Here is a 26,400-nt window from a genome sequence, read left to right as displayed (position 1 = left end):
AACTATTTATAGCTTGTGTGTCTATGTTGACATCACCGGCTGGTGAGCTCCTTCCTCGCCTCGGTGCTGGTGAAAGATTATTCCAGATCATGAATTATGCCTCTCACCTGGATAGTAGAAGGATGAAGATGTACTTTGACAAGTTGGTACCGTTTGACAGCCAATTTAGACCCGGCAATGGCGAACGACACAAAAAGATGCTTGGTTTCACCCCTCTCTTCTGTGCGACGATTATGAATCATTGTTTATCTAAATGGGAATATAACAAGATTATATCAGTCTGTGTCATAGTCACAGCAGACTTTGTACAGTAGGTGATGTTTTTTGTTTGTTTGTTGGCTCTCATGAATTCTGTAGTGTGTAATATTCAGTAATCTTGTTAAAAAAAACAAAAAACTTTGTGATGTGTTTTTGAAATTAATGCGCTAATGAGCAACAATATGTAAATACATATATACCTACACTTTCTGACAGTCGCTTCCGGATGCGTCGTTTTGGGGGCGGTCTTATTTACGTGGCTCACCTTCGACAGCGTCTTCTCCCCGTCATCTTTGTTGTAGCGGTGTAGCGTGCAAGGACCGGATTGGAAGAAGTGTCAAAAGATGGAGCTAACTGTTTTAATGACATTCCGACTTTACTTCAATCAACAACGGAGCAGCATCTCCTCATCCGTGGCTCACTAGTGCAACAACAACATTGGAAATGTGTCCCGTGAAAAAGCGTCTGACCGGAAGTCTCTAATAACTAAAGTTCCTTGGGTGAATAATGTAAACTCACTACACCGGTTTGTTTTAGAGCTTTACTGACATCATTTTACACTACTTTATATTAGAAATGGCAACAGCAGAGGGTGAATATCCCATAACAAGAAGATAGGGAAAAAGAAGAAGCTTATCGATTATGGCATCGGCATGGACGTGCGCAAATTTCCAGGACTTCTGCAGATCCCAAATACACATCAGCAGGTACCAGAAGGTAAGAAAAGTTGGTTTTGCATAATATTGCGAAACAAAACGCCAGATAATATGTCTGCTAATGGGTGCCATTTTGTGGTCCTTATACACACATCATAGTAAAACTTGTATCTCTGACTACGGTAGCCGTAATGGTCCGACAATCCATCAAGCGGTGCGGCTTTTAAAGTCGTACTAAAACATTTTGACAGATTTTTGTGTGTGTAATGTTCTTTATTTTCAATGGAACATAAAAAGTTTTGTTGTTTAATGGCGTCATATTGCAGTCTACAGGTATCTCTTATGTGTGCCTACCATCTACTGGTCACACTTATCATTACACCTTGTACTAAATAAAATTGCTTCGAGGTCGGTAAGCACAACCAGAATTATGCCGTACATTAGGCACACCGGACTATAAGGCGCACTGTCGAGTTTTGAGAAAATTAAAGTATCTTAAGTGCGCTTTATATTCTGAAAAATACAGTACATGAACAAATTGAGCCTTTTGTCAGTCATTTTTAATCTTTGTTTCGGTTACTTGCAATTCTCCTCCACACGTTTTCCTGTGTGCAGTAGTGTTAGTAGTGTTAGTGTTCATGTTGGAGGTGGAACTAGTCATTTTAATACAACGCTGAATTTTAATGTACACATTGCTTTGAAACTGTAGGAGAATGATTTTTATTCAAGTCCTCGTATCAGCTGGTATTTGACACATGCCCCCATATGGCTGCCGGGGGATATGCCTGTTGTATGATTCTTTCATTTTGGGCCTTTTAGAATCAGCATGTCTTTGTCTATTTGTGTCAAGGAGGTGAAATTAGGTCTGAAAACCTTTTGACAAGTGGACTTCATGTCCATTAGGTATTTTCAAAGTGTAGAATACCATCCGCCTTAAACAGAATATTCTACTTTGAAAGTAAACTGGATCATTTATTTTGTGTTTATGCATGACTTCTTGTCCCACACGAGCAGATTTTAGCTCAATTGAACCGTCTTGTTGTGTCGACCACTAAATATAGAAGTCAGGCGGTGGAAACTGACATGTTGACTTCAAAACAATAAATGGAACGAGTCTGTCGCCGTGGCGCCGCTATTCCACATCCAGTGGAAATCCCCGGTTACACTTACAAACGTTGCTTGGCGAGATAAATTACGTAACCATACTTGGGGTTCAAGCAGGCCCGGCCCTAACCAATCTGGCGCCCTAGGCAAGATTTTAGGTGGTGCCCCCCCACATCGGCAGTGAAGTGTATATACTCACAAGAACCCGAATAGCTTTGTCTTTGACCTTTTTTTTTTTACTTACAACTATACCTAATATATAAAGGGGTGGAAAAGTGACTATTACCTGCAGGGCAAACATTAGCTAACCAGAAGGCAATAACAATGTAAACAAAAAACACCTGCTTGAGAGAGACCTAATACAAACATTTATATGCACGTACAACACTTAGAACTTTTAGCATATCAGTATGAGGAATTAAATTATGAAATAGATTAAGTAAAAAAGTTAAAAATTGTACTGATATGATCCAATTGAAGAGGTTGTTCAAAATAATAGTGCTTACAGAGTACAAAGAAGAAGAATTATGAGAAATACTTTCAACCTTATTGAAAATAAGATATTCTTCATCTCAGTATGTTAATAATGACTGAATTAATTAATTAATTACATATTACAAAACTGTTGTATACTAACTCATAGATGTTATTTTATTATATAAAAAGGTCAGTAAATGATTCTATATATTTGTAAACGCTTTGAAGTGGGAAAGAGGTAGGATTAAATAAGCTTTGCTTCTTCCTACTCCTTTTCGGGCATGATGTAAAATGAAATGATATGAAATTGTGTGATGTATTATGATGTAAGTGTGTTCATGTTCGAAATAAACTAAAGAAAGAAAGAAGTGTCCCTGAGGAATGTAAAGTGGGAGTACTGTAATTACCTAACGTTACATTATTATTTTCCATAACAATTTAGCCCCCTCCACAATTAACCCGACGTTAAAACAGAACTAGCTATTTATTGATTAGCAATTGCCGAATCATGTAACATTAGCTTAATGCTAAAAAGCCAGGTTACTATCACATTCTGTAACAGACAAATAATTTCATGTAGGCTAACGTTACCTACCTGCTAACTCTGTCTTTTCTCGTTTCTCCTCCTCTTCTTTTCTCTTTTTTCTTCCCTGGGCACCTGACAGTTTTGGCATCTTGTGTTGATTTTTTGATGTGGGGAGGTCCAAAAAGAGTCACGATACGGGAAGGGAGGGTGCGCACCGTGCGGGGGGGAGGGGGGGGGGGGGCGTAATGTTGTAACAAATAATATTTCTATTAAATAGGCTTTACTTTGCATTTTAATTAACGTGGGATTATTTTTTGTATTTAGAAATAATAGTACCAACTTTTTTTCTTTTTTTTTTTTCTCCCAACATTTGTGGCACTGGCGTGGCGCCCCCTGATGGACGGCGCCCTTAGCATTTGCCTATACGGCCTATGCCACGGGCCGGCCCTGCTTGACTCGGACTTGAGGGCAAAGACTTGAGACTTACTTGTGACTTGCAAAACAATGACTTGGTCCCACCTCTGGTAGTATGGCCGTAAGCCGAAGAAAGATGTAAAAACAACCTTTTTAAATGAAACTCTTACAGACGGGGTGAGAGACAATTGTTATTTATCTTAGAGCCTGTCGCGCATGCGTACACTAATGTGCTTTTTCTGGCTGTATGAGGTGCAGCTCTCCATCCATTGTCTACCGCTTGTCTCTTTTGGGGTGGCAGGGGGTGCTGGAGCCTATCCCAGCTGCATTCAGATGCCACCTCATCACAGCTCTCAACACTACTTTATGCTTAGGGACCGTCAATAAATCACTATTGTCTCGAAAAATGTATATCTGCTACATCAAAACACTGATTCATCTAAAAGAAGGTAAACAATTAGTCATACCTCCTTATTGTGCATGCCCATTATTTCATCATTTTAAAATTATATTCATGTTAAATATAAAAAAATAAGGATATTTTCCCAATAGTCTGAATGTCATGCAACTTAGTAACCTAATTCCACTTATTAGCCATGTTAACCTTTTAGTGTAACACACACCCTTTTATTTTAAAATAGGGTTTTATTTAAAAAAAAGTTTTTTAATAAAGATCATGTGCGTGATGATATTTCTTATACAGATAATTAGCAGCATTTTTATGAGCTCCAAATGAGAGTCAAGTTGGTTTTATGTTGGATAGTCGTAGTTGTTGCGGGAACTAAAAATGAAACCATGGTTTTCAATATTACAAATGTATATAAAATCCAATTAAACTTACAATTTAAAACAAAAAGGTGTGAAACACATTAGAGAAAACACTTCAAATATCAAGTGATTTTGGGATTTTAGGTCATATGACCAGGAATCTATTGAAAATAAACATTTGTTTTTAATATCAAAATGTTTTTGATCCTATTTTAAAATAAAAGGTTAGCACGACTAATATAAAGTGGAATTTGGTTACTAAGTTGCATGATGACATGGAGTTGTTTACATTAAAAAATATTTAAATGATAAAATCAGGAACGATATTAAAAATGTAGGACTATTTATTTGACCTCCTTTTAGATGAATCAGTGTTTTGATGTAGCAGATATACATCTTCGAAGACAATAGTAATTTATTGAGGGTCCCTAAGCATAAAGTAGTGTTGAGAGCGGCACCTCTCCTGCAATCTCCCCGCAGCATGAGAGAGCAGTGTGGGCACAGTGAGGGGGAGCTTCCGCTGGAGCTCCGGAGGCAAATATCCACCGTGAAAGCAACTTGACCGCCGTAGCAAAGGAAGACAATCACACAGCCAGAAAAAGCACATTAGTGTACGCATGCGCGCCAGGCTCTAAGATAAATAACAATTGTCTCCCACCCCGTCTGTAAGAGTTCCATTTAAAAAGGTTGTTTTAACCTCGTCTTTCGGCTTACGGCCATACTACCCTGAACACGCCCGATCTCGTCCGATCTCGGAAGCTAAGCAGGGTCGGGCCTGGTTAGTACTTGGATGGGAGACCGCCTGGGAATACCAGGTGCTGTAAGCTTTTACACTCACGCCAGAGGGCGCTACAAAGTGCTGAGACTACAGCTGTTGTGATTCATGTATTGCTTTAATTGCAACTATTCCAAAATGAGGGAATATATTCGGTTATTATAATAAAATTCCACTCAATATTTACAACTACAGTTGAAGGTACAAATCTTTACAACAGGATTTAAAACACAAATACCAACTAAAGCAATATTTAGATTGATTTAAAAATAATGGTGTGGTCTTTTGCAGTCAGTCAACCTCGCCCACGCCTCCTACCACTCCGTCCTGCATGAAGCTGAGGAGCCACGACTCGTCTCGCTCTGATCAGGCAACTTTTGATTTAAAGGGGTCATATAAGCTACTGTTTATTTACCAAAATGAGTTGTATGTCTTTGTTTTGAAAATGTAAAAGTTTATTTTTATTTTCAGAATGTTGAAATAGTTGTACCGGGGGTGGGGGGAAAGAGCTGGTTACTTGTTTCTCTCGCGAGATCTGGAAAAGAGCTGGTTTGTACTTGTTTCTCTCGCGAGATCTGACAAGACTGCGCGCGAACCAAACAGGGCGATGATAAAGCAAGATGGCGTCTGACGGTGAAGACGTTATTGCAGTCGTCACAGTTCAGTGTTCTTAATCTGTGCGTCCATGTACACATATATGTCCTTTATTACACTCTATTAAATAGAGTAACATCGTTAATAACTGTTTGCATCCGGTTATATTAGTCTGAGCGCACTTCTCGAGCTAGCTTAGCTTGCTAGTTAGCTTAGCTTGTTAGCTGCTAACAAAGAGAGATGAAAACACATCGCTAAGCAGAGATCAAGTGTGAGTGTAAAGTGTTGTGATTGTGTGAAAATGTGCGAAAGAACCATAGCAGAGTACGAGGAGGAACTTTGTCCAACAAAAGAGGAGAAGGAGCGACAACATGAAAAACATCAAGTTGTGTTACACACAACAGGTTTGTTTACTTCTTACTCTCACATCTTTACTAACTTTATATTTATTATTAACACTTTTCTTCAATAGATTGTCTATAGGAAGATGAATTGTCATGTGAGGATGTTCAGACACACAATATTTATGAGAGGTTGATGTTCCTCTCAGTTTGTAACAAAGTGTATCAACATGTTTACACAAAACTCACACAGTCACCGGGGGAATATTCCAGAGAGCAGGTTAAGTGCAAACTCCTGAGTATGTAAAGCTCCAGAGTTTGACCTCCAAAAATAAGAGAGGTAAGACAAAGTCAGAGTCAGTTACCATGGTAACTGACGCTGTAAACCTAGCCTGCTAGCTGGCAGGTTTGACAAGTTATTTATGTGTGTAAAAGCTATACTGACCTGTTATTTCCTTCATATTGGTGCAGCCATTAACCTACTACAACACCTGCTACATCCACCTACTCAGTGGCCTAGTGGTTAGAGTGTCCGTCCTGAGATCAGTAGGTTGTGTCATACCAAAGACTATAAAAATGAGACCCATTACCTCCCTGCTTGGCACTCAGCATCAAGAGTTGGAATTGGGGCTTAAATCACCGTAAAAAATGTTTACCGGGCGCGGCCACCGCTGCTGCTCACTGCTCCCCTCACCTCCCAGGGGGTGATCAAGGTTAATGGGTCAAATGCAGAGAACAATCTGGCCACACCTAGTGTGTGTGTGACAATCATTGGTACTTTAACTTTTTAATGTGGCAGTGATTGTGGAAAAAACAAAGCCTGATCTAAAGATGACATCTTGATCTCATACCATCTCAAACCAATTGGCCGTTCATTATTAAGTGAAATGTCTTAAAGTCGCTTAAATTTGTCTTTAACAAAGCAACACTAAGTTTTATCCAGTTACTCGATTAATCGAAAACATTTCCAGTAGAACACTTGATTAATAACATTTTCAATAGCCACAGCCCTATATTTCATGTACAATTTAATATTTAGCATGTAGGAGTTAAAATGTGATTTGTTTGTGTCCTGTAGACATCCATCAGCTGATTGGACACCAAGAAGAATGTCTCCCTCATCTGCAGGGGGGCAGTTTCACTTCAGAGGATCCACAGCCCTCACATTTGAAAGGGGACGAGAAGGATCCGAAGCCCCCCTATTTTAAAGAAGAAGAGGAGGGAGAGTGTGTTGTAGGGCAGGAGGAGGATGATGTCAGCAAGTTTCCACTGACTGTTGTCTCTGTGAAGACTGAAGAGCATGAAGACAAAGCACCTGAGTCCTCACAGCTTCATCACAGTCCAAGTAAGCACAACATCCACATATCATCTAATACAATGTTTGTGACACATGTTCATCCGGGGGCCACATTTATGACTAAAGATGGAGATATACTTGCTTTTTAACACCACCATTTAAAAATGAATGCTCATCAATCATCAACAGTGTAATTGCTGGGGTGTAACCATGTGACCTAGAGGCCGTCCTCCTTACCTCACGTGGTCAAATGAAGGCAAACATTAAATATGGCTACTGTTTATTTACCTTTAACAGCACATATGTCAGCATATTTCAAAGGTTTAGTGGTGAAGATGAGGGATGTATACCAAGTACCATTTTTTTTAGTACTGGTTCCTATTTATGTCGTCCATGAGGACCGTGAAGATTCTGGACTGATGACGCAACTATTGGTATTTTTAATTCCAGCTGACTGACGTAACTATGACACGTTGTCACATTGAGTTCAGCTGCCGCTGCTACACATTAAAATCAGCTTTGAATAATGACAAATAAGGAAGCAACAACACGCAAAAGTTTGATGTGTGTGTTATTGACAAGAAGATGACATAACTGCATTTCACCTTGCACTGCACACATAGTTGACTTCTTTAACACTTCAAATAAACAGCTGGTTTTTTTTGGTTTGTGTTTTTTGTTCTTTATTTAACCAGGTAAAAATCCCATAGAGATCAAAGATCTCTTTTCCAAGGGAGACCTGGCCAAGAGGGCAGCAGCAAGGTTACATTAAAAACAGTAAACAACACATAAAACATGACATTTACAACATTAAAACTTGCTGACATAACACATGTGCATACAGACAAGGTAGACTGCAATCCTTTCACAGAAGCTTTAAACTCATTCAATGTAACAAGGGTTTGAAGTTGAATATTGGATTGTAGGTTATTCCAAGCCTTCGCTGCTGAAAACCTAAATGCTTTCTTGCCCAGTTCAGTTCTTTCTTTGGGGACGACAAATTGCAGAACATTCATTGAACGAAGATTGTGATTTCCTTGTTTCTTTGTTAAAATACAAGATGGATAAAATGGGGTGATACCCAGAATGGTTTTGTAGATGAACACATACCAATGATTGAGGCGTCGAGCACATAAAGATGTCCAGTTAACCATTGAGTATAACACACAATGGTGAGTAAGTTAACCATTGAGTATAACACACAATGGTGAGTAAGTTAACCATTGAGTATAACACACAATGGTGAGTAAGTTAACCATTGAGTATAACACACAATGGTGAGTAAGTTGGTGATGAATCTCAGTGCCCCGTGGTACACACTATCCAGCTTGTGGAGACAACCAGCAGTAGCATTCATGTACAACACATCTCCATAGTCAATAACAGGTAAAAAGGTTGTTTCCACCAATTTCTGTTTCACAGTAAAAGAAAAGCAAGACTTGTTTCTATAATAAAATACCAGTAAAAGTGTCAGGTTTTTTTTGCAACATACTGAATGTGCTCCTTAAAACTCAAGTGGTCATCAATTAAAATCCTAAATATTTAAAAGCAGATACTAACACAATGTGTTGCCCATTTCTTGTTTAAATGTTCTCACACAGTGCTGATCTTACAGTTTTTGATGTGGTAAAGAACATACACTTTGTTTTTTTCTGCATTTAAAAGCAGTTGAAGATAGCAAAGTTGTTCTTGTACTCTGTCAAATGCATGTTGTAGATATTTAAAGGCCTCAGCAGGAGTGGGTGCTGTGCAGTATATGACAGTATCATCAGCGTAGGAATGGAAAGTTGAGTTCAGAATATTCTGTCCAAGATTATTAATTAATAATGGGCCCAACACAGAACCTTGAGGGACACCCTTTTCCACTTGCATTACGTCCGAGAAGGAACCTTCTATCTGAACAACCTGAGTTCTGCTTGTGAGGTCATTTGCAAACCATCCAACTGCTTGCTGAGAAAAACCAATAGCTGAAAGACGTTTGATTAAAATGACATGATCAACAGTATCAAATGCCTTTGAAAAGTCAATAAAGAGGGATAGACAGCACTGCTTCTTGTCAAGAGCTTCAGTTACATCATTCATAAACTTCATAGCAGCAGTAACAGTACTGTGATTTCTGCCAAAACCTGACTGAAATGGTGACAGAATAAAGTTGGTGTCCAAAAAGTATTTTATCTGTTCACTGATAAGGGATTCAAGCACTTTTGCCAGAACAGAGAGTTTAGAGATCGGTCTGTAATTATTTAGATTACAATGGTCACCTCCTTTTAATAGGGGGATTACAAGGGCAGATTTCCAATCCAAGGGGATTTCATTTGAAATTAGAGTAAGGTTAAAAATGTGAGTCAGTGGTCCAGCTATAATTTCAGCTGCCAACTTTAGGAAGAGCGGCTCCAACTTATCTGAGCCAGCTGGCTTTCTAGGTTTAAGTTGTTTTAGAGCCCTCATGACCTCTGTTGTGGTAAAGGGCATAAAGTTAAAAACCTGGGTATTTTCAACGGTTCTTTCCGAAGTTTGCGGAACTTCAGTAGAGTTGTCAGAATTATAGAGAAAACCAGAGGCAATAAAATGATTATTATAATGACTACCCATTTCTCTTCTGTCACTTACTCTGACACCATCAACAAGTATACTAGGTGGGAGATTGACTGAATTACAGCAGGCGGACAAAGATTTGATGATTTTCCAAAACTTCTTTGGGTGTTTGAGGTTTTCAGTTGTTGTGGAGAAATGCAATTCTAATTTTGACTTTCCGAAGGAGAGAGGTAAATTGTTTTCTTAATTGTCTAAAATTCAACCAATCTGCTTCTAACCCTGACTTGCGTGCCCTGGCCCAAGCAGCATTACGCTCATGCAATACATCTGACAGGTCCGATGTAAACCACTGATTGTCACGTCCTTTAACCCTACATTTTCTAAAAGGGGCATGTTTGTTCACTATACTCAAAAAGTTTTTGTGAAAATATTTCCAAGCCAGTTCAACATTATCAAAAAGAGCAATTCTATTCCAATTGAAAAGATGCAAGTCATGTAAAAAAGCTTGCGTCTCAAATATTTTCATTTTGTGTTTTTCAAGAAGACGAGGCTTGCTTTTAGGAATCCTTGTGTCTTGCACTACTGCAATCACACAATGATCACTCACATAATTAGGGAAAACACCAGATGCAACACATTTAAAGGGCATATTTGTTAGAATTAAGTGAATGAGTGTAGCTTTTTGAGGGCATTAAGGATTACGTCTTGTAGCTGAGTTAATTAATTGTGTTAAATTTAGAGATTCACACTGTGCTTTCAAAGAGTCAGACACAGATGTGAGCCAGTCCCAGTTCAAATCACTATTTCCTTGTATTTCAGTTGAGACAGAAGCATTACAAGAGTAGATAGGGAATTACTAGGGACAGATGGAGGCCTATAACACCCCACTACCATAATGTGGTGATTTATAGCTAATTCGATTTCAAGTGCTAACAGTTCAAGTTCTTTACTTACTGATTCAGAGAGCACTAATTTAACATCAAACCTCTGCTTAATATATAAGGCCACTCCACCACCTTTTCTTTGTCGGTCAGTACGATAGACATTATAGCCATGAATGTAAATATCTTTATCAAGCACAGATTGTTTAAGACAAGTTTCAGATAAGACTACAATATCAACATTTGTTGAGTTTATCCAGATCTTTATCATATCCAGTTTAGGGAGTAAACTCTGAACATTGATATGAATAATCCCAAAACCAGATCTAGTTTTGAAATCTGCAGGTGTAAAACATTGTGTAGGTGTATCAGGGCCTGGATTAGTCTCAACATTTCCTGAGAGCAATAACAATAATATAACTAAACATTTGCGCTTAAAGTTACCATCTTTTGAGTCGGTCTTTAATCTGTGAAAGTAAGTGCTCACAATAGGGGAGGATGCAGTAATGTTGACGTGATCTCTCAAAAACAATAAGAATGAATGGACTCTACCATAGTATGCAGCCATTTTGTTTTGTCCAAAGTCACAGAAATCTTCAACTGAGATAAGGCCGAGGTTATTTTGTAGCTGCCACTATGATGAAATGTCAAATTATCAAATATGTCAAACTGTGCATCTTGAAGTAGCATAGCTCGTGAGTGGGGGTGACCAGACCCATTTGGGACACCAGTAAAACCACACAAAAGTATAAAACACAATATAATAATTTGTGACATAGTGAGAGGAGAAGTTCCACTTGTTTCACCACTTTTGAAGATGTTAGCAGACAGGGCTAAAGACTAGCGACCAAGGCCGAAGGGTGGAAGCCCGTAGACGAAGCCAATGGCTGGAGGCAAACAGCCGGTCGATGGAAGGCTAGTAGGCAGGTCGATGGTGGAAGGCTAGTAGGCAGGTCGATGGTGGAAGGCTAGCAGGCAGGCCGATGGTGGAAGGCTAGCAGGCAGGCCGATGGTGGAAGGCTAGCAGGCAGGTCGATGGTGGAAGGCTAGCAGGCAGGTCGATGGTGGAAGGCTAGCAGGCAGGTCGATGGTGGAAGGCTAGTGGCGCGGTTGGTAGAGTGGCCGTGCCTGAGGGCTCCTTGTTCAATCCCCACCTTCTACCAACCTAGTCACGTCTGTTGTGTCCTTGAGCAGGACATTTCACCCTTGCTCCTGATGGGTCGTGGTAAGCGCCTTGCATGGCAGATTCCGCCATTAGTGTGTGAATGAGTGAATGAGGCGGGATGAGTTTGCTAAGTACAAAAATGAGTCGAAATTTTTGAATGAAAGAAACTGCTGTTCTAAATGTGTCCTCTAGATGTCGCAATAGCAATTATTTGTATCTTTGTAGATGATGCTACATATGTAAAACACAACTAAAACGCATGATGTTAGCGCACCAGTCGGGGAAAATGAGCAAACTACATCAATAACATCCTGTACTTTGATTTTGATATTATTTATTTATCTTGATAGATTGAAAATGAACACCAATGAGTTGACTGATGAACATTATCACATAATTGATTCTGAAAGTGTAAAAAAGGACAACTAAAGATAGAATACTATTGTATATAAAAAACAACAACATGATTTGTACATGTGTTTGTTTGTATTTTTAAACAAAGAAAACAATCTGCAGTTGTCTTTATTTTTACGTTATCTTGCCGTAATTTTACCAGTACGGCCAACTTGGAGTAGATCTTTGTCCATGTGGCCCCCCATCTAAAATTAGTTTAAACACCCCTGGCCTAGATCTTCCTGCGAAAATCAGATACGAGAAACAAATCTAATTATGAAACGGAATAGATCCCTAAAGATTTGTTGAGTAATATCAAGGATTATCCGTCGGTGGCGTTCCCAGACATGTGGAACTATCTTGAGTTCCAGACGTCATTCTACACCACAAATTATGGTTAAGTTTAAAGATAAAGTTTAGATGTCATAGACCGTATACAGAATACAATATTTACACACTTTACATCAGTGAGTGTAAAGTTAAGAATGCCTCAATCAATGCTGCCTTGTACTTATAAAAAAAACTTGCTCCTCATCAAATTTCCAAGTCAGTTTTTGTGCTCACTTTTGAATGAATTTTAGTGCCTGGGACAAAAGGAAGTATTTCCCGTGTTTTTATTGGTTGTTTTGCTACACACTTTTAACACAACACACGAAAGAACACAAATAATGTCATTGTGTTAACAGTGTCAGTCCAAAACTATTTCTATTCTCTCTTTATCTTATTTACTTATTTACCCAACAGACGTTCAACAGCCCCTTCACATTAAAGAGGAAGAGGATTATCCACAGCCCACCTACATTAAAGAGGAAGAGGAGGGTCCACAGACCACCTACATTAAAGAGGAAGAGGAGGATCCACACATGAAAGAGGAAGAGGAGGGAGAGTGTGTTGTAGGGCAGGAGGAGGATGATGTCAGCAAGTTTCCACTGACTGTTGTCTCTGTGAAGACTGAAGAGCATGAAGACAAAGCACCTGAGTCCTCACAGCTTCATCACAGTCCAAGTAAGCACATATCATTTTATTCTCAGGGCATTCAATCCATCACAACTGGACTGTTCACTTTGTCTTAGAAGACTCATCCAAGTAGGCTTCATCACTTCATGCTCATACACTTCAAGTCTTAAATCTAATCATTGGAATTTAGAGGAGAACTGCACTTTTTGGGGGAATTTTTCTATCGTTCACAATCATTATAAAAGACATGATGGTGGATATATTAAAAAAATAAAATAAAAATCGTATTCTAACTAGGGCTGGGCGATATGGCCTTTTCTTAATATGTGGATATGTTTAGGCCATGTCACGATACACCATATATATGTGGATATGTTTAGGCCATGTCACGATACACCATATATATGTGGACATTTTGCCTTAGCCTTGAATGAACACTTGATGCATATAATCACAGCAGTATGATGATTCTATGTGTCTACATTAAAACATTCTTCTTCATACTGCATTAATATATGCTACTTTTAAACTTTCATGCAGAGAGGGAAATCACAACTAAGTCAATTTAGCAAAAGTGTATTTATTAAACAGTTATTAAGCAGTGGTACAAACATTCATGTCATTTCAAAACAGAAAGTTCAAGATTGTCAGAGACATTTTAAAACAAGCTATTAGTGCACTTTTGTGCATGATGTCACTAAGATGACATATCAAAACAACACTAAATTAAAGTGCACTTTTTGTACAGAACGCCACTACAATAGTTTAAAACAAATAAAGTGCACTTTTGTGCTTGATGTCACACAAGATATTTCAATAAGTGTCAAATAAAAATGAGCTGCATTATAGGAAATCAAATAGTGTATGTCCTTCGCTATGTGGTAGGTTCCTGCGGACGTTATCTCGTTCTGTTGTTGACTATTTGTTTCATACGGTGTTGATCTGGAAATGGTTGCTTGGGCATTTTGTGGGTGTGGCACTGAACGGAGATGTTGACATGTGGAGTTTCAAGCACTCTTCATTCTCTAGCGGGTGACTTTTCAAATGATGCTACATTAGCAGTGCTGCTACTTTTTGTAGCAACGCTTTTGCAGCATACTTGTTCACCATCTACCTGCTTGAAGCCAAACCACCGCCAGACGATGGACCCCCTGCTGTTTGTCTTGGGAATTATTTATTCCTTCATTTGTTACCAGATTAGCACCTTCTTTCTCTCATATTACCACTGGCACCACAGCTAACGTTACCATGCCGCTACCTGTCTGCTCCATGAGAACGTATGACGTTGCACACGTGACAGTATGTGACGTACGTAAGAAGGTGAGCTTGTTTTATGTCTCTGTAAGAAGGAGAGACAAGAAAGAGTGAGAAGAGCCTGTAGTGTAATGCCTGCAGCTAAAAGCAACTGTGTGAGAACGTATACTCCAATATCACCATATAGTCAATTTCTATATCGCACAGAGACAAACCCACGATATATCCAGTATATTCCATATATCACCCAGCCCTAATTCTAACTCATAAATGTAAATAAAAGTCCACTTGCAATGGAGCCAATGGGAGGTCCTCTATAACCATCCAAAATACACCAACAATACTCCATTTGCATTTTGTGGCTTGAATGTCCACCAAGTGTTAGTTGAGTTGAGTTGTGTTGACTTTGAGTTTATTTGGAACATGCAAGCATACAACATGATACATCACACATGCATGCATACAACATGATACATCACACATGCATGCATACAACAAGATGATGTAGAAAATCAATGATGGATGAAATAAATTGAGAATGTTTATCTTCTTCTTTGTACTTTGTAAACACTTTAAGTGTGAAGAGTTTCTTGAAGTGGATCATATTAGTAAATTGTTTGATTGCTTTGCTTAATCCATTCCATCATTTAATTCCACATACTGATATACTGAAGGTCTTAAGTGTTGTACGTGCATACAAATGTTTTAAATTACATTTTTCTCTAAGATTATATTTCTCCTCTTTTGTTGAGAATTGTTGTACATTCTTGGCTAGCAGGTTATAGTTTGCTTTGTGTATCATTTTAGCTGTTTACAAATTCACTATATGGTGGAATTTCAGTATTTTTGATTCAATAAATACATAGTTTTTATGTTCTCTATATCCAACATGATGTATTATTATAACTGATCTTTTTTGTAACACAGTTAATGAATGAAGTGTACTTTTGTAGTTATTTCCCATATTTCTACACAATAAGTCAGATATGTAACACTAGTGAGCAGTAGAGAATATGAAGTCATTTTTCATCAATTATTATACCTAGACATGTGGTTTCATTTACTGTTTCAATTTCTATTCCGTCTATTTGTGTTTGTGTCTGACTTTCTCTTCTACTGTTACCAAATAGCATTATTTTACTTTTACTGAGATTCAAAGATTGTCAAAGCATCTTTTTAATGTGTTCATTTCTTCTGTTATTATTTGTATTATCTTCTGTATGTTCTCTCCTGTACAAAACACTCTTGTATCATCTGCAAATAATACTAACTTTGAATCTTTTGTAACTTTACAAATGTCATCTATATAGAGATTGAATAATTGAGGTCCTAGTATTGATCCCTGAGGTACACCACAGGATATATTTAGTGTTGTAGAAGTGTGTTGGCCTAGCTTCACGTATTGTTTCCTGTTGGTTAAATAACTTCTTATCCAGTTTAAGACCAACCCTCTGATGCCATATCCTTCTAGTTTTTTGATGAAAATATTGTGATTAATTGTGTCAAATGCTTTAGTTAGATCCAACAACACTGCTGCTGCACATTTTTTACTATCTTTTGCATTGCTCATTTCTTCTGTCATTTCAATTAAAGCCATCAAAGTTGAAATATTAACTGTGTATCCATATTGATTCTCTTCTAGTATTCTATGTTTGTTTGTGAAACTCTCTAATCTGTTATTGGACACTCTTTCAATGATTTTAGAAAACTGTGGAAGTAAAGAAACAGGTCTATAATTTGTAAATTGGTGTTTGTCTCCAGTCTTATAAATTGGTGCAACTTTAGCTATTTTCATTTAGTTTGGGTATTTAAAATGATAGGTTACTAATATACATGAATGGTCCTGAGATCTCTTCTAGAACCTTTTTTATGGTTTCCATATCAATTCCATTACAATCAGTTGAAGTCTTAGATTACAGGATTATAACTATTTCCTCCTGTGTCACATTACTGAGGAACATGGAGTTGGGATTTGGCTCTATGGTATCATTATAGTCCTCAATTGAAACTGGGTCTGGAATCCTTTCTTCCAATATTTACAAAGAAATTATTGAAGCTTTCAACTACTTCCTTTATGTTGTCATTATTTGTGTTTCCGTCTAAGAAGTATTGGGGGTAATCCCTCCAAATATAAGCTTTGGCTTCAGCCTATTCCTTTTTCCGTCATTCGTGTTCTTTTCTTTTTGTGTGTAAATGTGTATGATTGTTAAATATGTATCATCTGTACTGTTAAACTGGTCACACAGAATGGTTGATGGTTGATTATATGATGGAAATAAACTTATTTCATTCAAATAAACATATGGGACGCAGGTTGTCTTACGTCAGCACCAGAAGTGGTCAAATCAGCTGCTCACCTGGCAGGTTTTTTGGGGATGAATAGGGAAGTCCTTCTTTAGCTGCCGTCTTGTTTTATCATATATTGCTGCCTTTGCACCTGTCAATGTTCACTTTTGTATGCACATTAAATCAACAACACATCTTGACTTTGGAGCAATGTTCACAGACTCTAGTATTTGGCTCTCTATTAGATGTGACAGTGCCTACCTCTTTAGGACCACCCTTTCTAGATATATAAAGATGTGTATTTACAACATTAATATATAGATACTATGCAAACATAAAAAAGGTAAGCTTTTAGTTGTGTTTAAAATGTTTTGTTTGTAATTGTTTTTTAATCTTCATTATTTACTTCAAGTTAATACAGTATGTCTCTATAAACATATTTATTTTATACATTTTGGCCAAAGGAGGCACATTTCAATTTCTTACTCACACTTGTTGTTACATATGTTGACCAGAGGGGGATGAATAGGAAAGTCCTTCTTTAGCTGCCGTCTTGTTTTATCATATATTGCTACCTTTGCACCTGTCAATGTTCATTGTTTATGCACATTAAATCAACAAAAAACCCTGATTTTGGAGCAATGTTCACGGACTCTAGTATTTGGCTCGCTATTAGATGCATTGTTATTGGGATCATGATTTATGTTATCACTTGTGCACACCTCCTCATATGGAAGATACTTTTCCTTCTTCATGTCTCAAGAAGGGTAGAAATACAAGAAGAAATACATGAATGCATACAGTGGAGTGCGGGGAGCCCTAGAGGTAGTTGTAAGGTGTCCCCATCTAAATGACAGATAGTTAACAGCAATGGACCCTCACTGGGTCCATTTGTACACTCTCAGTTACATTCTTTCTTTCTTTCTTTAGTTGATTTGGAACAAGAACACACTTACAGCATAATACATCACACACTTTCATATCATTTCACTTTTCATCATGTCCGAAAAGGAGTAGGAAGAAGCAGAGCTTATTTAATCCTACCCTTTTCCCACTTCAGAGCGTTTACAAATATATACATCATTTACTGACCTTTTTATAGTAAAATGACATCCGTGAATGAGTAATACAACAGTTTTGTAATATATAATTAATAAAGTCAGTCATTATTAACATACTGAGATGAAGAATATCTTCATTTTCAATAAGGTTGAAAGTATTTCTCATAATTCTTCTTCTTTGGACTTTGTAAGCACTATTCATGTGAACAACCTCTTAAAGTGGATCATATCAGTACAATGTTTCACTTCTTTACTTCATCCATTCCATCATTTAATTCCACATACTGATATGCTAAAGGTTCTAAGTGTTGTACGTGCATACAAATGTTTTACATTTTATTTTCCTCTAAGGTTATATTTCTCCTCTTTAGTTGAGAAGAATTGTTGTACATTCTTTGGTAACAGGTTATAGTTTGCTTTGTACATCAATTTAGCTGTTTGCAATTTTACCAATTCATTGAACTTTAATATTGTTGATTCAATAACTAAAGTGTTTGTATGTTGTCTATATCCAACATTACCGTATGTATCAGTCTAATTGATCTTTTTTGTAACACGGTTAGTGAATGTAGCGCACATTTGTAGTTGTTTCCCATATTTCTGCACAATAAGTCAGATATGTAACACTAGTGAGCAGTAGAGAATATGAAGTCATTTTTGACCCAGGACGTGTTTTGCTTTATTATTATTTATTATTTGTATTATCTAACTTTAAGTCCTTTGTAACTTTACAAATGTGGTTTATATAAAGATGAAACAATCTTGGTCCCAGTATTGATCCCTGGGGTACACCACAAGATATATCTAGCTGTGTTGACAAATTTTCACCCATCTTCACATTATGTTTCCTGTTGGTTAAAAAGCTTCTTACCCAGTTCAAGACCAAACCTTTGATGCCATATCCTTCTAGTTTTGTTATAAAAATATCATGATTAATTGTGTCAAATGCTTTAGTTAAGTCCATGAATGTGCTATTGCATTGCTCATTTCCTCTGTTATTTGGATTAATGCTATTCTTGTTGAGATATTTGCTGGGAATTCTGGTGTGTAGTTAGTAAACTGGTGTATGTCTCCATTCTTATAAATTGGTACGACTTTTGCAATTTTCATTTGTCAGCGAATTTGCGGGTTAGAAATGATACGTTGCTGATATATGTCAGAGGTTCTGAAATGTCTTCTATAACCTTTTTTATGGTTACCATATCTATTCCATGACAGTTGGTTGAGGTCTTGGATTTACAATGTTTTACAATTTTGATTAGTTCTTCTTTTGTCACGTTCTTAAGAAACATGGAATTGGGATTTCTGTCTATGAGCTCACTCAAGTCCTCAACTGATCCATCATCTGCATTTGGAAATCTTTGTTCCACATTTGTTCCGATATCAACAAAGTAATCATTTAAACGTTCAACTATTTGGTTCATATTGTCATTTTTTGTATTTCCATGTAGAAAGTACTGGGGGTAATCTTTCTTAGCAGCATTTTTAATGATGCTATTTAGGATGCCCCATGTTGCTCTCACATGTAAGTAAATAAAGTTTATTCTTCGGTCAATGGTCAACAAAAAATAAACAAACAGTTGTACATTCATAGATTGAAAATGAAAATGTTACAGACCGAAAGGGTTTAGGCTGAAGTTGAACACTTATAGCACCTAACCCTATAAACAATGTCAAGTACAAGATGAACTTCCGAAAATTATGAAATGTCTTTTGTACAACATATTATAAATACACATTATACACAATATGAACACTGTTCAATTATATACACAGTAAAGGCATGTGAAATATCCTTATACGCGTGTTAAACCTTTGTACCATTTTATATACTATATACAAACAATTATACTTCCATTATTATTTATATCCCACATTTAGTATTTTAATTAACATTGATCATAGTATTAACTACTGTGTTGATTCAAGAGTGATATATTTTTCCAAGACATTGGTCTTAAAGTGTTTTTTAAATGTGTGAATGGACCTGGAACATTTTAGGGAATCATCCAAGCTGTTCCACAGTTGAACCCCCCTGACAGAAACACATCTACTTTTTAAGCTTGTTCTTATCTTAGCTTTCTGGAAGACAGCTGAACCTCTGAGGTCATAGGGATTATCTCTGGGTATGAACCTCTCCTGTAGACACCGAGGCAGCATGTGGTTGTGAGCTTTGTACGTCACAATAGCAGTGTTGAGGTCAACAAGATCATGCAGTTTTAATGTTTTTAATTTAATAAACAGAGCATTGGTATGGTCATGATAATCTGCATAATTTACAATTCTAATCGCTTTCTTTTGAAGTAAGAATATAGAGTTGATGTTTGTTTTGTAATTGTTACCCCAGATTTCAACACAATAATTAAGATAAGGGAGTACGAAATAATTATATAACATATTAAGAGCCTTTTGATTTACGGAGTTTTTGATTTTATGTAACATAGCAATATTTTTTGCCATCTTTGTCTTAAGTATATTTATGTACAGTTTCCAATTTAATTTATCATCTATATAGATTCCCAAAAATGTTGTTGAATACACCCTTTCTATTTCCATATCATCAATTCTTATATGACACTGTATGTTATTTTTCCTATTTCCAAAAATTATATATTTTGTTTTATTTAGGTTGATTGACGGTTTATTGGCATCAAACCATTGCTTTAGTATATGGAGTTCGCTCTCTACAGTCTCTAAGAGTTGGCCAAGGTCTTGCCCAGAACAGTACAGACTTGTATCGTCAGCAAAGAGAATACAATTGAGTTTTTTAAAGATTTTGCAGATATCATTAATATACAATAAAAACAATTTTGGTCCCAGTACAGAACCTTGGGGCACTCCATGTGTTATAATCTTTTTATCTGAATCTACATTGTTCATATGCACATACTGTTCTCTACCACCAAGATAACTTTTCAACCAATCATGAGCAAGACCTCTAAAACCATACCTCTGCATTTTGTTTAAAAGTAATGTGTGATGGATGGTGTCAAAGGCCTTGCTCAGGTTAATAAAAACGCCAACAACAAACTCCCTCTTATCAATAGCAGTGGTTACCTCCTCAACTAGTTCCATCACTGCCATGGAAGTGGACCTGTTTGGTCGAAAACCGTATTGGTGTTCACTTGGCAAGTGATGCTTATCAATAAAACTGTCTAATCTTGACACAAATAATTTTTCAAGGACTTTTGAAAATTGTGAGAGTAGAGAAATAGGCCTATAGTTGGTGAACTGATGCTTATCTCCACTTTTGAAGATGGGAATAACTTTTGCCGTTTTAATTTTCTTTGGGAAAACTCCTTTTATAAAAGAAATATTACATATATAAGTGAAGGGAACAGCTATAAAATCAACAATTTCTTTAATCAGAGAAAAGTCCAAGTCACAGCAGTCTGTTGACTTCTTGTTTTTCTGAGAATTTACAATTTCTGTGATTTCACTTTCATAAACGGGGGAAATAAAAAACGATTCTAAGTTGCTTTGAATGGTTTGTTCATTAAATTTGACACTGTTTTCAGGTTGTACAATTCCATTTGCTAAAGTAGGTCCAACGTTCACAAAGAAGGTGTTAAAAGCATCCGTTATTTCCTTAGGGTCATTTATAGTTTGATTATTTTCTATGAAACAGCTTGGATGTTCCTTATTTGTCATGTTTTTTTTAATGATACCATTTAAAACTTTCCACGTACCCTGGATGCTATTTTTATGTTGTTCTAATAGGTTACAGTAATGTGTTCTTTTGCTGTGCTTTATTATTTGTGTTAACTTATTTTTGTACGTTTTATATTTGTGTTCAGTTTCTTTGGTTCTGTGCTTTAAATGTCTTCTGTAAAGATATTTTTTCTCTTTGCAGGACTTGCTCTCATGTTGTTTCTGTTCTTCTTTAATAATTGTCTGTAGTATTCCTTCTTACATGTTCCTAGTATACCAATTAGCTTGTTTTTATATTTCTTATACTTATTTTCTGCCTCTATAGATGTCTGTGTTATTAATATTCCATATAATGTCTTTTTTTTGTGACAAGCATTTTTCAGTCCTTTTGTCATCCATGGTTGGTTGTTTTTCTTTTGCTTCTTACTAACTTCTTTCCATGGACAACATAAACATTGATATTATACATGTGGGCCAATATATATATATATGTATATATATATATATATATATATATATATATTTGATGTGGCAAGCTACTTTTGCAGTGTAACTTGTAGTGTCGCGTGCTACAATTCTCTGAGGATAGCTTAGCTCCATTTAATTGAGAGTAACTTGTAGCTTAGCTTACTACATTGTCCAGGTAGCTTGCCCATCACTGTCTATTTGGCCTAGCTCACATGTCAATAGTTTGAATACTGCAAACTTCAATACAGTAACACCTCATTTGTTCTGCAGACGTCCAGCGGGTGTCAGCGGGGAGTCATGAAGAGGAGTGGCACACCAGTGTGGGACAGAAGGAGCTACAGGCCCCCTCCCACATTAAAGAGGAGCAGCTTCATGATGAAGATGAAGCTCAGTCCTTACAGCTTCATCACAGTCAAAGTGAGGAGAACAGAGGGGCGGAGCTTGTAAGTCAACACATCACAGAAGCTGATGGAGAGCATTGTGAAGATATCAAGTCAGAACCAGACAGCATCTTTGCTCCACTGTCAGACATGGACCACATGATGTCACACTCTTCTGATCACAGTGACCACATCCAAAAACCTTTGGAGAGTAAAAATGACTCTAAAGGTGATACGAGACATCACACTAACAACAAACACTTTGACTGCTCTGAATGTGGGAAATCATTTAGAAGGAAGAGTGATTTTACAAGACACATGAGAACACATACTGGAGAGAAACCTTTTATTTGCGCTGTTTGTAAGAAGAGTTTCTCCACAAAGCTTAACATGACCACACACATGAGAACACACACTGGAGAGAAACCGTTTGCTTGCTCAGTTTGTGCTAAAAGATTCAACACTAAGAAGGAAATGATATTGCACATGAGAACACACACAGGTGAGAAATCTTTTACTTGCTCTGTTTGTAAGAAGAGTTTCTACAGCAAGCAAAGCATGACCACACACATAAGAACACACACTGGAGAGAAACCTTTTACTTGCTCTGTTTGTAAGAAGAGTTACTCCAGAAAGGGTGACATGACCAGACACATGAGAACACACACAGGAGAGAAACCTTTTGCTTGCTCAGCTTGTGCTAAAAGATTCAACACTAAGAAGGAAATGATATTGCACATGAGAACACACACAGGTGAGAAACCTTTTACTTGCTCTGTTTGTAAGAAGAGTTTCTACAGCAAGCAAAGCATGACCACACACATAAGAACACACACTGGAGAGAAACCTTTTACTTGCTCTGTTTGTAAGAAGAGTTTCTACAGCAAGAAAAGCATGACCACACACATGAGAACACACACTGCAGAGAAACCTTTTACTTGCTCTATTTGTAAGAAGAGTTTCTCCATAAAGGGGGACATGACCACACACATGAGAACACACACTGTTAAGAAACCATTTACTTGCTCTGTTTGTAAGAAGAGTTTCTCCAGAAAGCACAGCATGACCACACACTTGAGAACACACACTGGAGAGAAACCTTTTACTTGCTCTGTTTGTAAGAAGAGTTTCTCCAGCAAGGAAATCATGACCACACACTTGAGAACACACACTGGAGAGAAACCATTTAGTTGCACTGTGTGTGAGAAGATGTTCAGGTATAAGTATCAGGTCAGTAGACACAAGTGTGTAACAGTCATGGAAGCTGCAGGGATTTAAAAACACTTAAACAGTGATTGTGCTAAATGTAGTTTAAAAACACAGCATGTTTAATAAGAATGTATATTTGATGTTGTATGTAGTGCTTCTCATCTTCTAGTCTTATATGTTGTCCTGTACTTACTTTTTAAGTTGTGTGCATGTATTGAATATTATATATGTAGCTACTATTGTATTTTATTTTATCATTGTTGAAGAGAGGACATCTTATTTTCATGTGTTTTTTTTTTTGTGTCTTATAAAATCAATTTGTTTCCATTGCATTTTATTGTTATTATCCAATGCATAAAATGGTTAACAAAATGTGGACTCTGGTAGATTAGCAGCATTGTTACATCATGGATGTTAACTACTGCAAAACATCAACAAAGAAGAAAAATGCTGAAGTTAGCAACACATCACTGAACTTTAGAGCCATCGTGAGTGGAGTTGCTTGTTTTTATTGCTGCATTTGTACTTATTTCACCTCACATCTTCACTTTTAATCCTAAAGTCTTCTTCACATATATTGTTGTAGGCTTCTAACATTTATGTTTCTGATGTGTGTGTGTAGTCTGTGGAAAGGGTTGTTGTCCCTTGTGGATCCAATTGTTCACTTGCACAGATACATCTTCATCATCATCATCATCATCATCATCATCATCACCGGCCCAATACTGGATGAAACCTTAGCATTAATGTTTTAATATAAGTGTGACCTCATTATTCCTTGATAATAAGACTAAAAATACAGCTTTAAGCACCTCTTGTAGTACTCCAACTCGCCACACTGAGAAGTGGGGGCGATCATGAGCTAGCAGATGCATGTTGCTATCATGTTTTATCAGCGAGGAAGACCGCATTTGTGTTTACTTTTTGTCAGATCCAAGTTTTAATGCTCTGCTGAATAAATAAATCACTATGGCTGCCAATATGGAGGATTATTTATATATTTAATCAAATACTTCTCTTAACAGCTAGAAAAATGACACTATACTGACATGTTATTTCCTTCATATTGGTGCAGCCATTAACCTACTACAACACCTGCTACATCCACCTACTCAGTGGCCTAGTGGTTAGAGTGTCCGTCCTGAGATCGGTAGGTTGGGAGTTCAAACCCCGACTGAGTCATACCAAAGACTATAAAAATGGCACTCAGCATCAAGGGTTGAAATTGGGGGTTAAATCACCATAAACATGATTCCTGGGCGCGGCCACCGCTGCTGCTCACTGCTCCCCTCACCTCCCAGGGGGTGATCAAGGTTAATGGGTCAAATGCAGAGAACAATCTGGCCACACCTAGTGTGTGTGTGACAATCATTGGCACTTTAACTTTTTAATGTGGCAGTGATTGTGGAAAAAAGAAAGCCTGATCTAAAGATGACATCTTGATCTCATACCATCTCAAACCAATTGGCCGTTCATTATTAAGTGAAATGTCTTAAAGTCGCTTAAATTTGTCTTTAACCAAGCAACACTAAGTTTTATCCAGTTACTCGATTAACCGAAAACATTTCCAGTAGAACACTTGATTAATAACATTTTCAATAGCCACAGCCCTATATTTCATGTACCATTTAATATTTAGCATGTAGGAGTTAAAATGTGTTTTGTTTGTGTCCTGTAGACATCCATCAGCTGATTGGACACCAAGAAGAATGTCTCCCTCATCTGCAGGGGGACAGTTTCACTTCAGAGGATCCACAGCCCTCACACATGAAAGAGGAAGAGGAGGGAGAGTGTGTTGTAGGGCAGGAGGAGGATGATGTCAGCAAGTTTCCACTGACTGTTGTCTCTGTGAAGACTGAAGAGCATGAAGACAAAGCACCTGAGTCCTCACAGCTTCATCACAGTCCAAGTAAGCACAACATCCACATATCATCTAATACAATGTTTGTGACACATGTTCATCCGGGGGCCACATTTATGACTAAAGTTAAAAGTTAAAGTACCAATGATTGTCACACACACACTAGGTGTGGCGAAATTATTCTCTGCATTTGACCCATCACCCTTGATCACCCCCTGGGAGGTGAGGGGAGCAGTGGGCAGCAGCGGTGGCTGCGCCCGGGAATCATTTTGGTGATTTAACCCCCAATTCCAACCCTTGATGCTGAGTGCCAAGCAGGGAGGTAATGGGTCCCATTTTTATAGTCTTTGGTATGACTCGGCCGGGATTTGAACTCCCAACCTACCGATCTCAGGACGGACACTCTAACCACTAGGCCACTGAGTAGGTAGTATTTATGACTAAAGATGGAGATATACTTGCTTTTTAACACCACCATTTAATAATGAATGCTCATCAATCATCAACAGTGTAATTGCTGGGGTGTAACCATGTGACCTAGAGGCCGTCCTCCTTACCTCACGTGGTCAAATGAAGGCAAACATTCAATATGGCTACTGTTTATTTACCTTTAGCAGCACATATGTCAGCATATTTCAAAGGTTTAGTGGTGAAGATTAGGGATGTATACCAAGTACCATTTTTTTTAGTACTGGTTCCTAATTATGTCGTCCATGAGGACCGTGAAGATTCTGGACTAATGACACAACTATTTGTATTTTTAATTCCAGCTGACTGACGTAACTATGACACGTTGTATTGAGTTCAGCTGCCGCTGCTACACATTAAAATCAGCTTTGAATAATGACAAATAAGGAAGCAACAACACGCAAAAGTGTGATGTGTGTGTTATTGACAAGAAGATGACATAACTGCATTTCACCTTGCACTGCACACATAGTTGACTTCTTTAAGACTTCAAATAAACAGCTGTTTTTTTCTTCTTTTTTTTTTCTTTATTTAATCAGGTAAAAATCCCATTGAGATCAAAGATCTCTTTTCCAAGGGAAACCTGGCCAAGAGGGCAGCAGCAAGGTTACATTAAAAACA

At 37.5% G+C, this 26,400-nt stretch overlaps 2 protein-coding genes and 1 non-coding gene across 3 annotated transcripts in view; 2 read left to right on the top strand and 1 right to left on the bottom strand.

Moving 5' to 3' along the window:
- Positions 1 to 26,400, bottom strand: part of LOC133570515 (uncharacterized) — a 905,074-nt gene that overhangs the window by 462,454 nt on the left and 416,220 nt on the right. The gene's annotated exons all lie outside the window — the stretch shown is intronic.
- LOC133571131 (5S ribosomal RNA) lies at positions 4,912 to 5,030 on the top strand. Its single transcript, XR_009810289.1, has one exon. It is a non-coding gene; the product is annotated as a 5S ribosomal RNA (ribosomal RNA).
- Positions 5,599 to 23,742, top strand: LOC140680141 (uncharacterized). Its single transcript, XM_072916514.1, has 5 exons — positions 5,599 to 5,976; positions 6,992 to 7,258; positions 12,929 to 13,189; positions 22,132 to 22,598; positions 22,863 to 23,742. Exons 1-5 carry the CDS (start codon positions 5,874 to 5,876, stop codon positions 23,517 to 23,519), a joined length of 1,755 nt encoding a protein of 584 aa, XP_072772615.1. The 5' UTR covers positions 5,599 to 5,873; the 3' UTR covers positions 23,520 to 23,742.

The sequence above is a fragment of the Nerophis lumbriciformis genome, linkage group LG28, assembly GCF_033978685.3.
Source record: "Nerophis lumbriciformis linkage group LG28, RoL_Nlum_v2.1, whole genome shotgun sequence".
Classification (NCBI taxonomy): Eukaryota; Metazoa; Chordata; class Actinopteri; order Syngnathiformes; family Syngnathidae; genus Nerophis; species Nerophis lumbriciformis.
Note: the sequence above shows the minus strand (reverse complement) of the source record. Positions and strands in the feature narration are given on the sequence as shown.